General features: G+C 42.3%; 2 protein-coding genes across 2 annotated transcripts; one reads left to right on the forward strand and one right to left on the reverse strand.

Moving 5' to 3' along the window:
• Positions 1-573: 573 nt before the first annotated feature.
• Positions 574-4,337, reverse strand: LOC310817462 (large ribosomal subunit protein eL19-like). The gene is made up of 6 exons (XM_083688073.1): positions 4,263-4,337; positions 3,104-3,210; positions 2,295-2,417; positions 1,481-1,601; positions 1,160-1,270; positions 574-755 (listed from the first exon to the last, which is right to left on the reverse strand). Exons 1-6 carry the CDS (start codon positions 4,265-4,267, stop codon positions 635-637), a joined length of 588 nt encoding a protein of 195 aa, XP_083544199.1. The 5' UTR covers positions 4,268-4,337; the 3' UTR covers positions 574-634.
• A 1,742-nt stretch (positions 4,338-6,079) lies between these two features.
• On the forward strand, positions 6,080-14,913 carry LOC310817568 (hyaluronan-binding protein 2-like; the record flags this gene model as incomplete). Its single annotated transcript, XM_083688204.1, has 11 exons — positions 6,080-6,158; positions 9,103-9,198; positions 9,873-9,989; positions 10,270-10,386; positions 11,084-11,255; positions 11,467-11,561; positions 11,763-11,988; positions 12,834-12,976; positions 13,270-13,404; positions 14,411-14,556; positions 14,755-14,913. 11 exons carry the CDS (start codon positions 6,080-6,082, stop codon positions 14,911-14,913), a joined length of 1,485 nt encoding a protein of 494 aa, XP_083544330.1.
• Positions 14,914-15,135: the final 222 nt, after the last annotated feature.

Consider the following 15,135-nt stretch of genomic DNA (forward strand, 5'->3'; position numbering starts at 1 on the left):
TATACTTTTATTTTATATCAATCGAATATCAAGTCATGTCGCCAATTATGATAAAACGACGTTTGATTGAGTAGTTATGTTATGAGTCGAGACGGACTAGACGATCGGGCTGCACTGCCCTCCAGCGTTTTTAACAGTACTTCGGCCGCTATAATTATATAATTAATGTATAATTCATCCTCATTTTGGCAATTTTTTTGTATTATTATAAATTACATTTCATGGGCAGTTGCTTCACTAAACTGTCTTGTTGGGTTAGCCTGAATGACCAATTAAATTACTGAATGCTTTCTAGAAATGGTTCCGTAGCAAAATACATGCACTTTCTATGAATCCCGACTTCTTTATGCTGCAAGAACTATGATAGCGGAAGAACTTTAAGGTATTAAACTCGTCTTTTCATGGCATAGTAACATAAGTCATTATCAATACCAACACCACATCCTTTCACCTAGAGTGGATTTTAAGGGGGGGAAAACATGTTGTTCACTTGAGAAGTTAAACCTTGACCTAAACCCATCAATTGGCATGTTTCAGTTGAGAAAAGTCAATGGCTGAAATGAAACACAGGGAGGCAGTCAAACAGTCAATTTTATTAACATGGAAAAGGGAGAGAGGTGTATGGAGGAGTGACTCATTTCTTGGTCGTCTCTTCCTCCAAAGACTTGATGATTTCTTCTTTCTTGGCCAAGAGACGCTCTTCTCTGCGCTTACGGGCCTCCTTTGTCTTAGAGCGACGTGCCTCTGCCTGGTCACTGGAGAGAGAGAGAGGAGGGGGGAGATAGTTAGAGAAATGGCATAACCTGACCCAAAGCCTAGTATTCAAACAGGACTGGACAGCCTGGATTATCCTTCAGAAGTGCTCTTTTCATATCTGGCCAATGCTGTTACATAGTACATTAAGAAGCTCTCTAAAAGTAGGCAAAAGATCAAGGTCAAGATATCCAACCTAGACCTTGTTTTTTTCCGTCTATCCTTATTCCTGTCCATAAAGATCAATACTCATGAAGGAGGGAGGTAGACAGGGAGAATAAGCCACTAAAGTAGTCGTCTTTGCTGAAAGCAGCAATTTTGTCCATGATTGTAAGGACAGATGAAAACATGGGTGGGCGAGGGCTGTCCCTGAGGCTCATGGGAGCTGTGCCGAGTGGTGACTTACGACAGGAGCTTCTTGCGGGCTTTGTCTGCCTTCAGCTTGTGAATGTGCTCCATCAGGATGCGCTTGTTCTTGAAGACGTTACCCTTCACCTTAAGGTACAGGCTGTGGTACCTGTGAAGAGAGTAACGGAGACCGAGAGTACAGTTAAGTAGAGGAAAAGCAACTAGGCTCCCACTCAAATTGTATTACTTCTTTTCAAATCTACGACTTATCAATCACATCAACGGCAAACGTAGGAGTCCGAAATTTGTTCAAAATATCCCAATCTAAGAGCCAAGAGCCGGCCGGGTTCACTAGCAGAGCAGCGGGGGCCGGACTCACATGTGCCTGTCGATCTTCTTGCCCTCCCTGTAGCGACGCAGCAGACGCCGCAGGATCCGCATGCGCCGCATCCACGAGAGCTTCTCCGGCATACGAGCGTTGGCTGTACCCTTCCTCTTACCTGGGCAGGGGACAGGTTCATCACACACCAATGCAGCCAATGAACCCTAAATCAGACACTACACAAGAGGTCATCTGCTGCCCTGATTAAATGTGGCCCTTCAAGGTCTTATCAATTTGTTTTTTTGTTTTTTTAAGTAAAAGAAACAACTACTATCCAAGTGGGCTTGACTTAAGAAAACTGTAGAAATGATGAGCCTAGTTTCGTTAACCTTTCGGTCATTTCGAGGTTGGTGTGGATGGTTGCACCATTGTGGTTCCCACAATCCGACATGGGATGTGTCTCTAAGCAATAAGTAAACATTTTGAATGTTTGAAATGTCCAATCAATTGACAGAAGAAAATGACTACTTTGGTGATACAAAATGTAACTTAAAGGAAACATTTGCTTGACACAAGAGCTCTACAACCAGTCATCTGTTGTCCTTCAAAACAACAGTAGATTCATTTGAGGGGTAAAGTCAAAACAGGCTTCCTCTCCTTAGCTCTTCACAATCTGCACTGATCTGCAAAGTGAACGCAATATCCCCAGGCTCAGAGGCCAGGAACAAGCCTTCACCCATCTCAATCTAAATCAGTGCATATGAATGAGGGATGAGGAAAACAAGCTGCTTTGAACGTCTAAGCCGCAGCCATGACGGTGGAAGTACACATATCTATACGAGGCTGGCGTTGTGAACCTCTCCACACCCACCTGCCCCCATGTGACGCCCCTTGCGGCGTGCCAGCGTGTTCTTGCGGCAGCGGGCACGGGAGTGCACCGTCACGGGCTTCCTGATGATCAGACCATCCTTCACCAGCTTTCGGATCTGCTGGCCTGCGGGGCAGGAGGAGAGTTTAAAGAATGCACAACAGGTAAGTGGGTAATGACATTGCACATTTGCTCTCTCACACACACACACACACACACACACACACACACACACACACACACACACACACACACACACACACACACACACACACACACACACACACACACACACACACACACACACACCTACTACAACTACTATATTTAGTGGTCCTCTGTGGCTCAGTTGGTAGAGCATGGCCCTAACAACGCTTAGGTTGTGGGTTTGATTCCTGCTGGGACCATATATACTGAAATGTATGCACTCACTGCAATGTAAGTCGCTTTGGATAAAAGCGTCAGCTAAATGGCATATATCATATCAATCTTCCCACTCCACTATTGTTGTTGTGTTTCCACTGCTTACGACTATTGCTACCTTATGCTATTGTTTTTATTTTTACTTCGATGTTGCACTATTGAGGAGCTAGCTTGCCCATAGCATTTCACAGTCTATGGCTGTATTCTGTGTACATGATACAAATAAATAAATAAACTTTGATTTGAGCTCAGAGGGCATGACATGTATTCCCAAAAATGCCATATGGCCTTTACCCTGCAATTCAAATGAACTGTCCAAAATGTCAAGATTATGACATCTCAAATATCACCACTTATCACTGCTCGCTAAAAAGAATTGAGTTCCTTACGAGAGTTGGCGTTGGCAATTTCATTGGTCTCGTTGGGATCCAGCCAGACCTTCTTCTTGCCACAGCGCAAGACGCTGGACGCCAAGCGCTTCTGAAGCCTGAGCATGCTGGGTCAATTAAAAGAGAGATACAGTTAATGGATAGGACAAATCAGTATGGTTGTTAAAAATGCTGTTTCGGCTCTTCCGGGTGGACAATTGTGTAGCGGAAGTACAAGACTAAAACTAATTAGACATGAAAATGAACAGGTTGTGTTTTTTTCCCACCAGGGGGAAGTATGTAGGGAAATAATATGGATGTTAAAAGTACAGTAGCTCATCCTCAACCACTCAATCCAGCTGATGCAGATACTGCAATGGTTTGATTCTAGGTTTTAGCTTTTTTCCCCCAAATGACTTGCTTATTCATCAAGACCTGGCTGTACAACTGCGTTCTACTTGTCCATGAAATCAGTTCACCCCTATTTCACCAGCATTCTATTGCTAGTGATGATTTGCAGTCCCATAATAACTTATCCTATTTAAATACGTTGAGAAATATGTTTGTTCAGTGTGTCCATGCTTCTTTGAACAATTATTTATTTATTTATTTTTAATGCTCGTGCACACAAGTAAAAGTATTCGAAAAGTAATACCGATTCAGACAGGTCATCGGTAGAGCCATCATCGGTATTCAGTTACTGAAATACTAACCCTAACCCTAATACATTTTCGAAGTAATATTTCGAAGAAGATTTGATGAGGATCTGTGCTCGATAACGTGGCTCAGCTCAGCCTGGCTGTCAAAGCAACAGCCGCTCATGTCAGCAAGTCCCGCATGACACTGCCATCATGTTCTTTTTACACGATCACTACCAAACACATTGGTAATCGTATTGTAAACCTACACATTTTATAATTGTAATGCCAACTAAAATCTAGGCATGTCTCGACATGCCCTGCGCCAAGCACAGCGAGCAAAATCATTTCCGACCATGGTCGTGGGAGTCTGACTTGACGTTCCCATATTTCAACATAATCCACTTTATTCTCCCATATGTTCGGAGTGAATCAGTGCTTTTAACAAACGTTTGCTGAAAGTAACCATGTATAAAGGATGATACCGAAACGAACGCCTAGTTTTCACACAAACAACGTAATGACAAGTTACAGGCCCATACCTCATGGCTGCGGATTCGTGAAAGAAAGGGAAGTTGATATTTCTCCTCCTTCTTCAGTGGGGGTTCATAATGTCGGTTTGCCACCAACGTAAATGGTGCATTACCGTCACCTATTGGACTGGAGGAGCCAGAGACGGACAAAGCAACCAAGCCTGCCTGTCCCTTCGTCCCAGTTTCTCATCCTTCATCCTTTCCCCTGCGAACACTATGCACTCCTCTAGACTCCTACACAATTTGAGCTGTTACTAGACGAATTGAGTACTGATTATGAGGTTTAAGATCTGCAAAAATATTTCTGTTCTGTGCATAGCAGTATTTATAGCAGGACGAGATGTATACAATAAGTTATATTTCAGTATGAAAAAACAATGTGTATTTTAGTTATAATGTAGACCAAAGGCATATACATATGGCTCTAATGTAGACTATGCAATTGTTGAACAATCCTCTATCCCCTACTGCTTCTTTGAAGGCAAATTGGCTGTCCCAATACTATATCCCCTTTCCAATGTCCTACTTTCTTAACTTGCAGTTGAGACAAGTTCCAATATTCTGAAATAGCTACTTTCCTATGTCCTACTATTCTGTTTGATGGTGGGCTACATTCCAATACCATCAAATGATTCTCTCCTATACCCAATCTCACGAGATCTTGACACTCTGAAATTGCTCTTTTCCTTTGTGCTATTCTCCACTGTTCAGTTGGAAGGCACTGGATGATATACACACATTTGTGTTATAAACTCAATTTAAAATGGATTAAATTAAAAGAATTTGCCAGCAATTCACACACAATACCTCAGAATGAAAAGCGAAGTGAGGTTTTTAGAAATGTCAGTAAATTTATTAAAATTGAAATACAGAAATACCTCATGTACATAAGTATTCAGACTCTTTGCTATGACACTTAAAATGAGCTAAAATGCAAAAATGTCATCAACAAATCACTCAATAAGTTGAAGAATAGTGGTAGCTGCATCAAGTTATGGGATGCAGCTACCACTATTACCTCCGCAAATTATTTTAATTTAATCAATTTTAAATTGAGTCTATAACACAACAAAATGTGGAAAAAGTGAAGGGGTCTGAATACTTTTCCGAAGGCACTGTGTATATACGTATATAGTCTATCTATATTTAGGCTACTGCAAGGTCTCAGTCTGGTTCTCAATACTACAAAGTTGCTCCCTTTCCTATTTCCTACTGTATCTCTTATTGTTATTTATGGGGCAGGTGGATGAGATAATCATTTACTATCGTTTAATGAACAAGGAAAATAGACAAAAAAGGAAAGTCAGCCCTTTTTTCTTTGGCTTGATCTGATTGAACTGAATAGCTACGAGCAATATAGCAGGACAGTGAGGACACTAAAGGGCCCAGTCTGAAATCATAGCCCCTTCTCCCGAGCTCCAATCCCTTCAGTGTTTGCAGATGTGAACAAATCAAATACTGTACTGTAGGTGTAAGCGGCCACCATATTGCTTGGAGTTGTTTTTAGACCGGGGTTTGTATGTGTTTGTACAAGATGTTGACAGTTGATGGAAGGCATGAGCCTCAATGAGTTGTCTTTTGACTCTGCTCAATGTGAATTTTGAATTCCTGGTGTGTGTGTTTTTTTAAAGGATAGATCAGCTTTAAATCGGTAGATAGAATTCAAGTTATGCTCAGGTAGCATTGCGTGCATCATTTCGAATCCTTTTTTTTCCTACCACCCCTTCCCCTGATTGGAGGACATGACAAATTCCTTGTTATCCTCCTCACCATTTGTTGACTGTGAATGTTATTCATCTCAGTTTCTTCTTCACTCTACTGGAGAAATGGCAGCCTGCTGGACCAATGTTTCAGATAGCTACAGTGGTGTATCTCCTGGTGTTCACCTGGAGGACCATGCTGATGGTATGATGTTTGCTGTCTTTGTTGATTAGGGCTCTTTTTGTATGATCGCTCCATTAGTTCTAAATCTAGTCCATGTGTCATTTCTCATGTGTCTCTCTCAGTCTCGCAGCAAAGCAGAACACACCAAGATGAGTTCTCCTTTTCATTAGGCAGTTCACACAAGAAATACTAGGATAGTGTCTAAATAGTATTGAAGAGGCAACAAAAAAAGAGGGAAAAAACCTGTAATTGACAAGTTTGTGGTGAGAATTGAGCATAAGAGGTGAAATGGAGGCATACTATAACATCAATGCCACCATACAAATGACATGGGAGTGAAAAGGCATATCAATATTATGGTTGTGCAATGGTTTGCATAGAGAGCTTACGCAGCACAGCTTGTGTAATTGTAGCATCTTTGATCGGTTCAGAGTCTAACTCAGGCAAATAATGTACACAATGTAGACAAACACTGACAATAAACTGCTGACCACAGCATCTTTAAAACGATAGCCATTGGCTGCTAATGGACAACCTAGTTTTATGTTGCATACAGACACAGAATATACATTAGTGCAACACGATGTGATTTAAAGGAGAATCAATTTACTGGACCAGACAGAGATGCACAATCCAGATTTTTACCACTAGTTTAAGACAAGACTATAGTAAGTAAGCTAGACGTGGCCTCGAAAATGGCATACAAAGTCAGCCTCACGCATGTCACACGCATGTAAGGCCACACGCTTTACGCGTAGAATGTTGCAACCTCAATGGCCGTCTCTGCTTGCGTGGGTGGTGTTCGTGGACTGTACCTAAAGCTCGATACTGGATTGAGCAGAGTAAGCCGGTATGGTCGTCAAAACACATCGACACACAAACACAGGGTTTAGAAATACAGCAGCAAGTATTATTAAATAACAATTCATCAGACAGTATGAGTAGCGGGTGGGAAGATACTGAGCCTGCCAATAGGCCACTAGATGTGAGTCAGGCCTGTGGACTAAACATGCAATAGGGGTCAATGTCACATTCAAAGTGCTATAGACGCGGCACACGACACACGTAACGAAGGCTTGGAGGCTAGACTAGTAAATACACTCCAAACATCGGCCTCACTGCAAACTAAGGGCTCTGCCCCTTTAACACGGTTCAATAACAGTAGCGCCATTCTGACCCCTCCTGCATCCCACACTAGTCGTATTTTAGAAGACTAATAACTAAACACATTTAACGGGACTAGGACAGTAAGCAACATTTAACACCGAATCTGGTTGGGTTAAAAGCTACTTCACTCTCAGAGACGTGGGAAGCCCACAGGGGGAATCATTGGCATAGTGCAGGAACAGAGCTCTTCCCAGAGGCTCTGCCAGAGTCCTCAAGTAGGTCTGGGTCAGAGCAATTACTCTGATTAGGTGTCATTGAGGTTCACCACAATACTAAACTTTTAACTGTTTATATTATGGAATATTGTAGCGAACTGCTCTTACTGACCCTTGGTGTACAAAGCCTGATGCCTTCATACCAGAGCATGGGTCACATGTTCCGGTCATGGCCCAAGAATCCTGAAGTACAGAGGAATCAATGCAGGCAGGTAATGATTGACAGGTAGGGGTCCTCATTATAAGGGCCCCAAGTAGAGTGTTTCACTGGTCCACAGTATTCTGTTGCTGTGTGTTCAGTACACACATTATCATGGTATCAGCAGTGATCTTACTCCTAAGCCTGTGTGTGTTCACAGTGCAGGGACGGGACAGCCTCGTTGTAAGTATCACAACTTATTAAGCTCAAATTTGAGACATACAAATGAAACAAATATTGAATTGTATTATTCAACTGTCCATAAGATGGCTCATTTGTGAGTATACACTATTATATTATAAGAGACTATTTTTAGACAGTAGAAATGATCATTGAAATGCTACATAGTACACCTGTGGTTCATGAAGTCAGGTTTTTTCTATGTATATGTACCCATTGATTCTCATAGTATTACTTATAGATGCCTCCTGAGCTTAATACTGTACAACTGTCTTCCCCCATCACATTTAAGGTTGTTTTCTCCAGGAGAAATTAAACAAACACTGTATAGCTTTAAACTATGCTTAAAACACCCGTCACACAGTCACATGAGTGCATGAGTTCTGAATTTCTCTAAATTTCTTCGACCCAGCCCTCAGCTTAATGTGGTCGAGCTGATGTTTTGTGGACCTACTCTGTATCTCCATCAATGCATAAAGAGCATTGACGTCTTGATTGATTTAATTGTCCTAAGACTCATATCCTTTCATGTCCACAAACCTCTATCGTTTTTCTCATTGACATAACCATGTACTCAAATTCTTAGAATAACTGGAGCCTATTTATGATTTTCTCATTTTGACATTCATGGTGTCCTCATCGATCCAGATACTTGCTAACACATCTGAAACACTTGTTTGTTGTGATTGCAGACAATTCACGAAGATGATACCGTTTATAGTAAGCAAACTTCCACTCATTATTATAGCTGATTCATGTAATTGTATCTAACTCAGGTGACTAGGGCTCTCTAGTTGATCCATAGCAAAACAGTCTTCGGTAAAACATATTATAACGTACAGTATTTATCTGTATCTGTGTAAATATGTATGTGTATATTCAGGCATACAAACATACAGGCATACAAGCATACGGGCATAAGGACAACCAATTTCCACATACCTGAAAGACAGTCAGTATCATCTGTGTTAGAAATAGTGTCTGAATACAAAAGCATGCCAGCTTTTAGAAAAGTGGCCTGGAATATATTCCAATCATTCAACCTCTGTCAGTTAATTGGGTCTTGACGATCAGCTGAGTTACTGTTAGAAATGAAACCTTGCATATACAATGAGTCAACTAACCTAACCCTCAGGGTCAGAGTTGATAGACCCTGACCTTTACAGTAGTGCTCATGCTATATTCTGTATTCTCTCCCTGACAGGTTATGACGACTTATACGACTATGAGATGATCACTGAAATACCAGCAATTGATTACAGTGATAATGTTGACGACTGGCTGTTTGAACTCTTCGACAGTAAGAGACCCCCGGACCAACTGAGTCATTGCATGTAATCGTAGATTATGATTAATTACGATGAATGATTATGATTATTTTCCCACCTATTATTGTTATCACTACGTCACTGGTTGCAACTTAACGCAATTTCAGTGCTACAGTACATACAGTAACAGATTCATAGCAGGCGCAATATGACATAAGTGGTAAAAAAATAACAATAAATAAATGGAATGGAATGTCAAGCTATACACTAAGTCATGTATATGACTACCCTATCTAGGCATTATGACAAAACAAAAGTTTGCTTTTGATTGATTAATGACAACTGTTGGCATATCATAGATGCATACTATCCTGCTATGGCGTCATGGAGTCATACTGTATACAGACATGTCCAGTATATGGCATGGCTCTGGGCTACAGCTCATTTCTCTTTCCACCATCTCTTTTCAGATAAATGTGATCCAAACCCTTGCCACAATGGTGGTCTTTGTGACACTCTTCCCAATAGCAAATTTGTATGCTCTTGCCCTGAACCCTACACAGGGAAAACATGTCAGAAAGGTACGTGATCCCCAACATCGTTTCAACATTCTTCTTGACAGAAACATTTTTTGCTCCTCCTCCTGGATCTCCATGGATGGTTGTGAGCGTGAACATAGTGACTCACTGTTGTTTTGGGGTTTCAGTGAAAAACGTTTGCAAGGACGCTAAGTGTGGCCGTGGCGAGTGTCTCCTCACATCCACGGCACCATTCTACGAGTGCAAGTGCAAGCATCCATACAGGCCCCCGAAATGCACGAGATGTGAGTGTGTTCACCCATAAAAGATGTCCAAAATGTGCATGAAGGATTTGATCTGACCAAACAGAAACACGCGTTACATGAATTGTATTTCCATAAGTCAAGACATCTGAAGTTTGTATTTCATTGTAAGGTGCAGTTTGTTTTTCAAGGTGATCAAAGCTATTTAGGAGTTTCACTGTCTCTTTTCTTTAATTACAAGATACAAAGTGTTTTATTTACTGTGTTTACGTGTCATTTATGATCTGCTGTTGAAGAGTGTGTCCCTGGTTTGTATTGCCAGCGTCTGCCTGTAGACCCAGCCCCTGTCTGAACGGAGGCACATGTACCAAGGGCAGCAGCCGGGCCTCCTTCCAGTGTGCCTGCCCTAATGGATACAGTGGGAAGTACTGCCAAGTCGGTAAATACACTTATAACCTTTGGAACAACACATTTTACAATTGAAGTTAAAGGTCCAGTATATGAAATGATTTGATCTTTAAAATAGTGCTTAATGGCCATGATCAATTGGTATAAGTCAATAAATTACGTTGATCAAGAATATTCAGAGGAGAGTGCTGTTTTGGTCCAAACAAAGAGCTTTCTAATATCTGGTGTCATGGTCCAGCATTGGCCTTTCTAGGCTATTGTTTTGAGTGGGGCAGTCCCACTCTTATATTTTTATTGGATAGAGACAGGAGGAGAGGGCATGTCAGCAGAGCACGGGCTGAATTCAAACCCATGTCGACATGGGCATTTGTGTGCACTGTAGGCCTCGGTGCTAGACCACTAGACCACCCCAGGCCACAAGCATTGGCCTCTATGTACCATTTGTTTTGTTTTAGATATGCACACTATTGTCCGCTATTAGAAAATGTATATTGCATATTGTAGGTTTTCAAATTTTCGGGGGGGCAGCAACATTTTGGTTTACATGCTTTACTTTTAATGTTTTGTTTTATGGTCCAATAATTACTTGGGGATTCATCCATTCATTCATTCATTCATTCATTAATGTTCAATCAATTGCAAAGTCATTGTAAATAAATACTCATTTTACCATTCGTGGAATTTCAATTAAATTCATGAATTGACCAAATCATTTCCCATGTCTCCAGGCCCTAATGATTGCTATAAGATGAATGGAGAGGACTACCGTGGCATGGTGAGTGAGACGGAGGAGGGGGAGGAATGTCTGCACTGGAATGCCTATTTCATTGTGGAGAAAGGGGCAGATCCCTTTAAAGAGTACCAGGGCTTTGATGGTATTGGACCACACAACAACTGCAGGTGCGACCACTGTGTGTGTGTGTGTGTGTGTGTGTGTGTGTGTGTGTGTGTGTGTGTGTGTGTGTTATATGTGTGTTTGTTTGTGTAAAGAAACACAGATAGTTACACAGATAGAAACAAGTTTATGACAAAATACAACTTCTCTTTCTTCCTGCAGTGTATTGTGATTAAGATGTATTCCCTATCAATACTTCTCCCCTCTCCCTATCAGAAACCCAGATGGAGATGACAAACCCTGGTGCTTTGTCAAACAACAAGGCAAACTGAAGTGGGACTACTGCAAAGTCAGGAGCTGCTCCGGATCAGGTACACACACACACACACACACACACACACACACACACACACACACACACACACACACACACACACACACACACACACACACACACACACACACACACACACACACACACACACACACACACACACACACACACACACACACACACACACCTCACCTAAACACTCTCTCATGGTCTTTCCTTTGATCAGCTCCCCTCCCAGTTCTGCCAACCTCACCAAACATCCCCGCTGCTCAGTTCTCCCAGTGTGGGAAGCCCCAGCCTGGCCGTACTGCCAGGATCTTTGGGGGTGGGAAGTCTCTCCCTGGTGCCCACCCCTGGCAGGTGTCCCTGCAGAGGAGACCCAAAGGCAGAGATGTGCTCTATAACCACATGTGTGGAGGCATCCTGATCGAGCCTTGCTGGGTTCTCACTGCTGCTCACTGCATGTAAGTTGGTAACCCTTTATTTTACGGTCCTGTTAACACTGGTACCTTGTTTCTAATGTGATTGACTAGTAAAAAATCATACTTTCTGGTATTACTTTCTAGTCGAACAATACTTTTTCAATGAAATGACCCATGCATTTCGCTGTGGTTTCTGCCGGTTTTAGAATGCAGTTTGTCAGGTGTTGTATCTGGAGTTGGCTTAAAGAGATGCTGGGGGATCTTTGTGACAATGCACTTTTCTTCTAGAATTCTAAATTGTTTTGGGTCTGGATGGTCAACGTATTGTTTGTACAAATATGATGGATTGAATCACTGTCTTACGTTATTCAGCCACAGCAGCCATTTTGAAGCACTTTGCCAGTCACTTTGGGTTTGTAGCTTGGCTGGCGTGGCCATGGCTTGGCCTCAGTAGAATCCCACGCACACGCACCGACACGCACAGACTGCAGGCCACGCGACGGGGACCCATTTTTACTGGGTTATTGCTATTTTAGAACTAAAGGCTGAAATTATACAAATTATACTGTTCAATCACTTTAAGAGGTCTCTAATTTTCTGTAGGTACTGGGTTAGCCCTTATTGAGGACATTTGCCTCCTGTTTTAGTGTTCAAGATAGCACACCTTGTCAAGTATTGGAGAGACCACAAGGCATATGCATAATTGAAACAAGCAAGTAAAACATTTGTAACATGTTTGATAACGCTCCATTGGTATACCATCAATGCTTTATTCTACCAGGCAGAATATTAATAAAATAACAAATAACATTGACCTGCTACTGACTGTATTTTGCACACTGACATAGGAAGCACACTGATGTGTGTTGGGGTCTTGTGTTTTACAGAAATAGCAACTTCGATATGAGAGTGGTCCTTGGAGGAGTGAACATAGAGAAGGATGAGGAGTATGACCAGACCATCGAGGTGGAGAAAGCCATCGTCCACGAGAAATACAGGGAGGAACCCCAAGCTGTGTACAATGACATCGGTAGTTACACACACAACTGGGACAGATGCAAATGGAGATGAATACATTAGCTACTGGAATTAGATACCCAACTGGAGTTACACGTCTATTTATACACCTTATGCCATTATCCAAGTGCATCCATGTTTTGTATACATATGGTCCCAGCGGGACTCAAACCCACAACCTAACCATTGCTAGTGCCAGGCCCTACCAACTGAGCCACACAGGACCACATAGAGTCTAGTCATAGACAAATACATACTGTACAACTGAAATCTTGTTGTGTCTTGTGCTCTGTCTGTCCTGTGTAGCACTACTCAAGCTGAAGGCTGTTGGTGGACAATGTGCCAAGGAGACACGGTACGTGAAGACGGCCTGTCTGCCCAACCAGCGCTTCCCCGACGGCACGGAGTGTGTCATCTCAGGATGGGGCGCCACCGAGACACGTACGGAATATTCTTCTTTGGCCGTGCTTAGCCTCCAAGGCCCTCTTCAAATACATCCTTCCACCTGTCGTTATCAATGATCAAACACCAGTGAATAGGTAGCAGCGAGGGAGCAAGGCCCATTACTTATAGAATTTCTTTTATCGAACCTTCATTTGGAAGTGCCATTGAGGTCAACAGACCTGTTTCTAAAGGGAATAATGTTTCCGAAGCTAACATGTTTGAAAACATTTGCAGCCGGATATGCGTCTGACACACCTTTGTCAGACTCAACTAGTCCCATACAATCACGCATTTACATTGGAAAGCAGAATGGTAATGTATTCATCCTCACCATTTAAATAATCAATCTGAACCCCCTTCCACAAGTCGTGTATTTGTAGTCTTTCATGGTTTGTGAGTTGACTTCAACCTCAACTGGGCAGGATAGCACAAGTGGTCCTCTCAGGACTATTTGGGTTGTGGTTGCCTACTGTATGTTGACCGAAGCCAGCACTTTTCACCTCTGGTAATGCCATCTATCCCAGGTCAACACAAAAGGGATGATACACATTAACTATGGAGATAACGAGAAATATTACTACTGCGCTGGATGTAACTAGCAAAATGCTGACGTTTGACCATATAGTACCATAAATTTACCTATAACTATCTTCTGCCGTAGACTGAAGACCCATCTCTTCAGGCTACATCTTGACTGTCCCTTCTAAAGACCTCTTCATCCCCACTACCGCCCTGTACAGTTTCTCTCTACTGTAAATACAATTAAAAAAAAAAAAAAAAAGAAAACCTTCACATTGACAGCCAATGGTCCTTGCATAGATTAATTTTTCGATGACTGATGGATAGATGATTCACTTACTTAGACAAATGTATTTGTTGTAAGTCGCTTTGAATAAAGGCGTCCGCTAAATGTCAAAAATGTAATGTAATGTAATGACTTTACGTCTAGTCAAATTCCCTTTTTCTCTCTCCCTCTCCCTCTCTACCTTTCTCTCTCTTTCAGAGAAGTATGGTACCAGTCAGCTATTGGACGCACGTGTTCTCCTGATCTCCCAGGAGCGCTGTAAGGCTCCAGAGGTCTATGGGAACTCACTGGACAACAGCATGTTCTGCGCTGGCAACTTGAGGGGAGGGGTGGACTCCTGCCAGGTGTGTGTGTGTGTGTGTGTGTGTGTGTGTGTGTGTTAGAGGGTGTCTCCTTCAATGACTCACAATATATAGTATATATGTCATACAGTAAGTGTGTGTGTGTGTGTGTGTGTGTGTGCGTGTGTGTGTGCGTGTGTGTGCGTGTGTTGTAATTGCTTTGTGTGAGTGGTGAAGCTGACCTGCCCTGTCTCTCTTCAGGGGGACTCTGGTGGCCCTCTGGTGTGTGAGCAAAACGGGACCTACTTTGTCAGTGGCGTAGTGAGCTGGGGTGATGGCTGTGGCAAGAAGTACAAGCCGGGCGTCTATGCCAACGTCCACCTGTTCATCGACTGGATTGCCTCCAAGATACTAGCATGATATGCTACCTCTTTATATAGCCTATGTGTGTGTACTGTATGTTTAACGTTTTGATCACTCAAAGCTGCTTTAAATTGCAAACTGCTGGTGGAGCTATTGGGATCTCATAGGATAAGAAGGTGTGGGAGTTGACTCTCAGAGATGCTTGGTTAGATAAAACTTACCCTCGACCTTGTTTTGATCTCCTTGTGTTTATTTGTTCCCTCTGACTTGATTTTTATC

This window comes from Argentina silus (assembly GCF_951799395.1).
Source record: "Argentina silus genome assembly, chromosome: 16".
Taxonomy (NCBI): Eukaryota; Metazoa; Chordata; class Actinopteri; order Argentiniformes; family Argentinidae; genus Argentina; species Argentina silus.

Excerpts from the sequence above, each read along its gene's own strand:
- LOC310817462 (XM_083688073.1), bottom strand. Across the intron at positions 1,271-1,480 it reads AAGAAGATCGACAGGCACAT|GTACCACAGCCTGTACCTTA; the intron begins GTGAGTCCGGCC and ends CTCTCTTCACAG. Across the intron at positions 756-1,159 it reads GCCCGCAAGAAGCTCCTGTC|TGACCAGGCAGAGGCACGTC; the intron begins GTAAGTCACCAC and ends CTCTCTCTCCAG.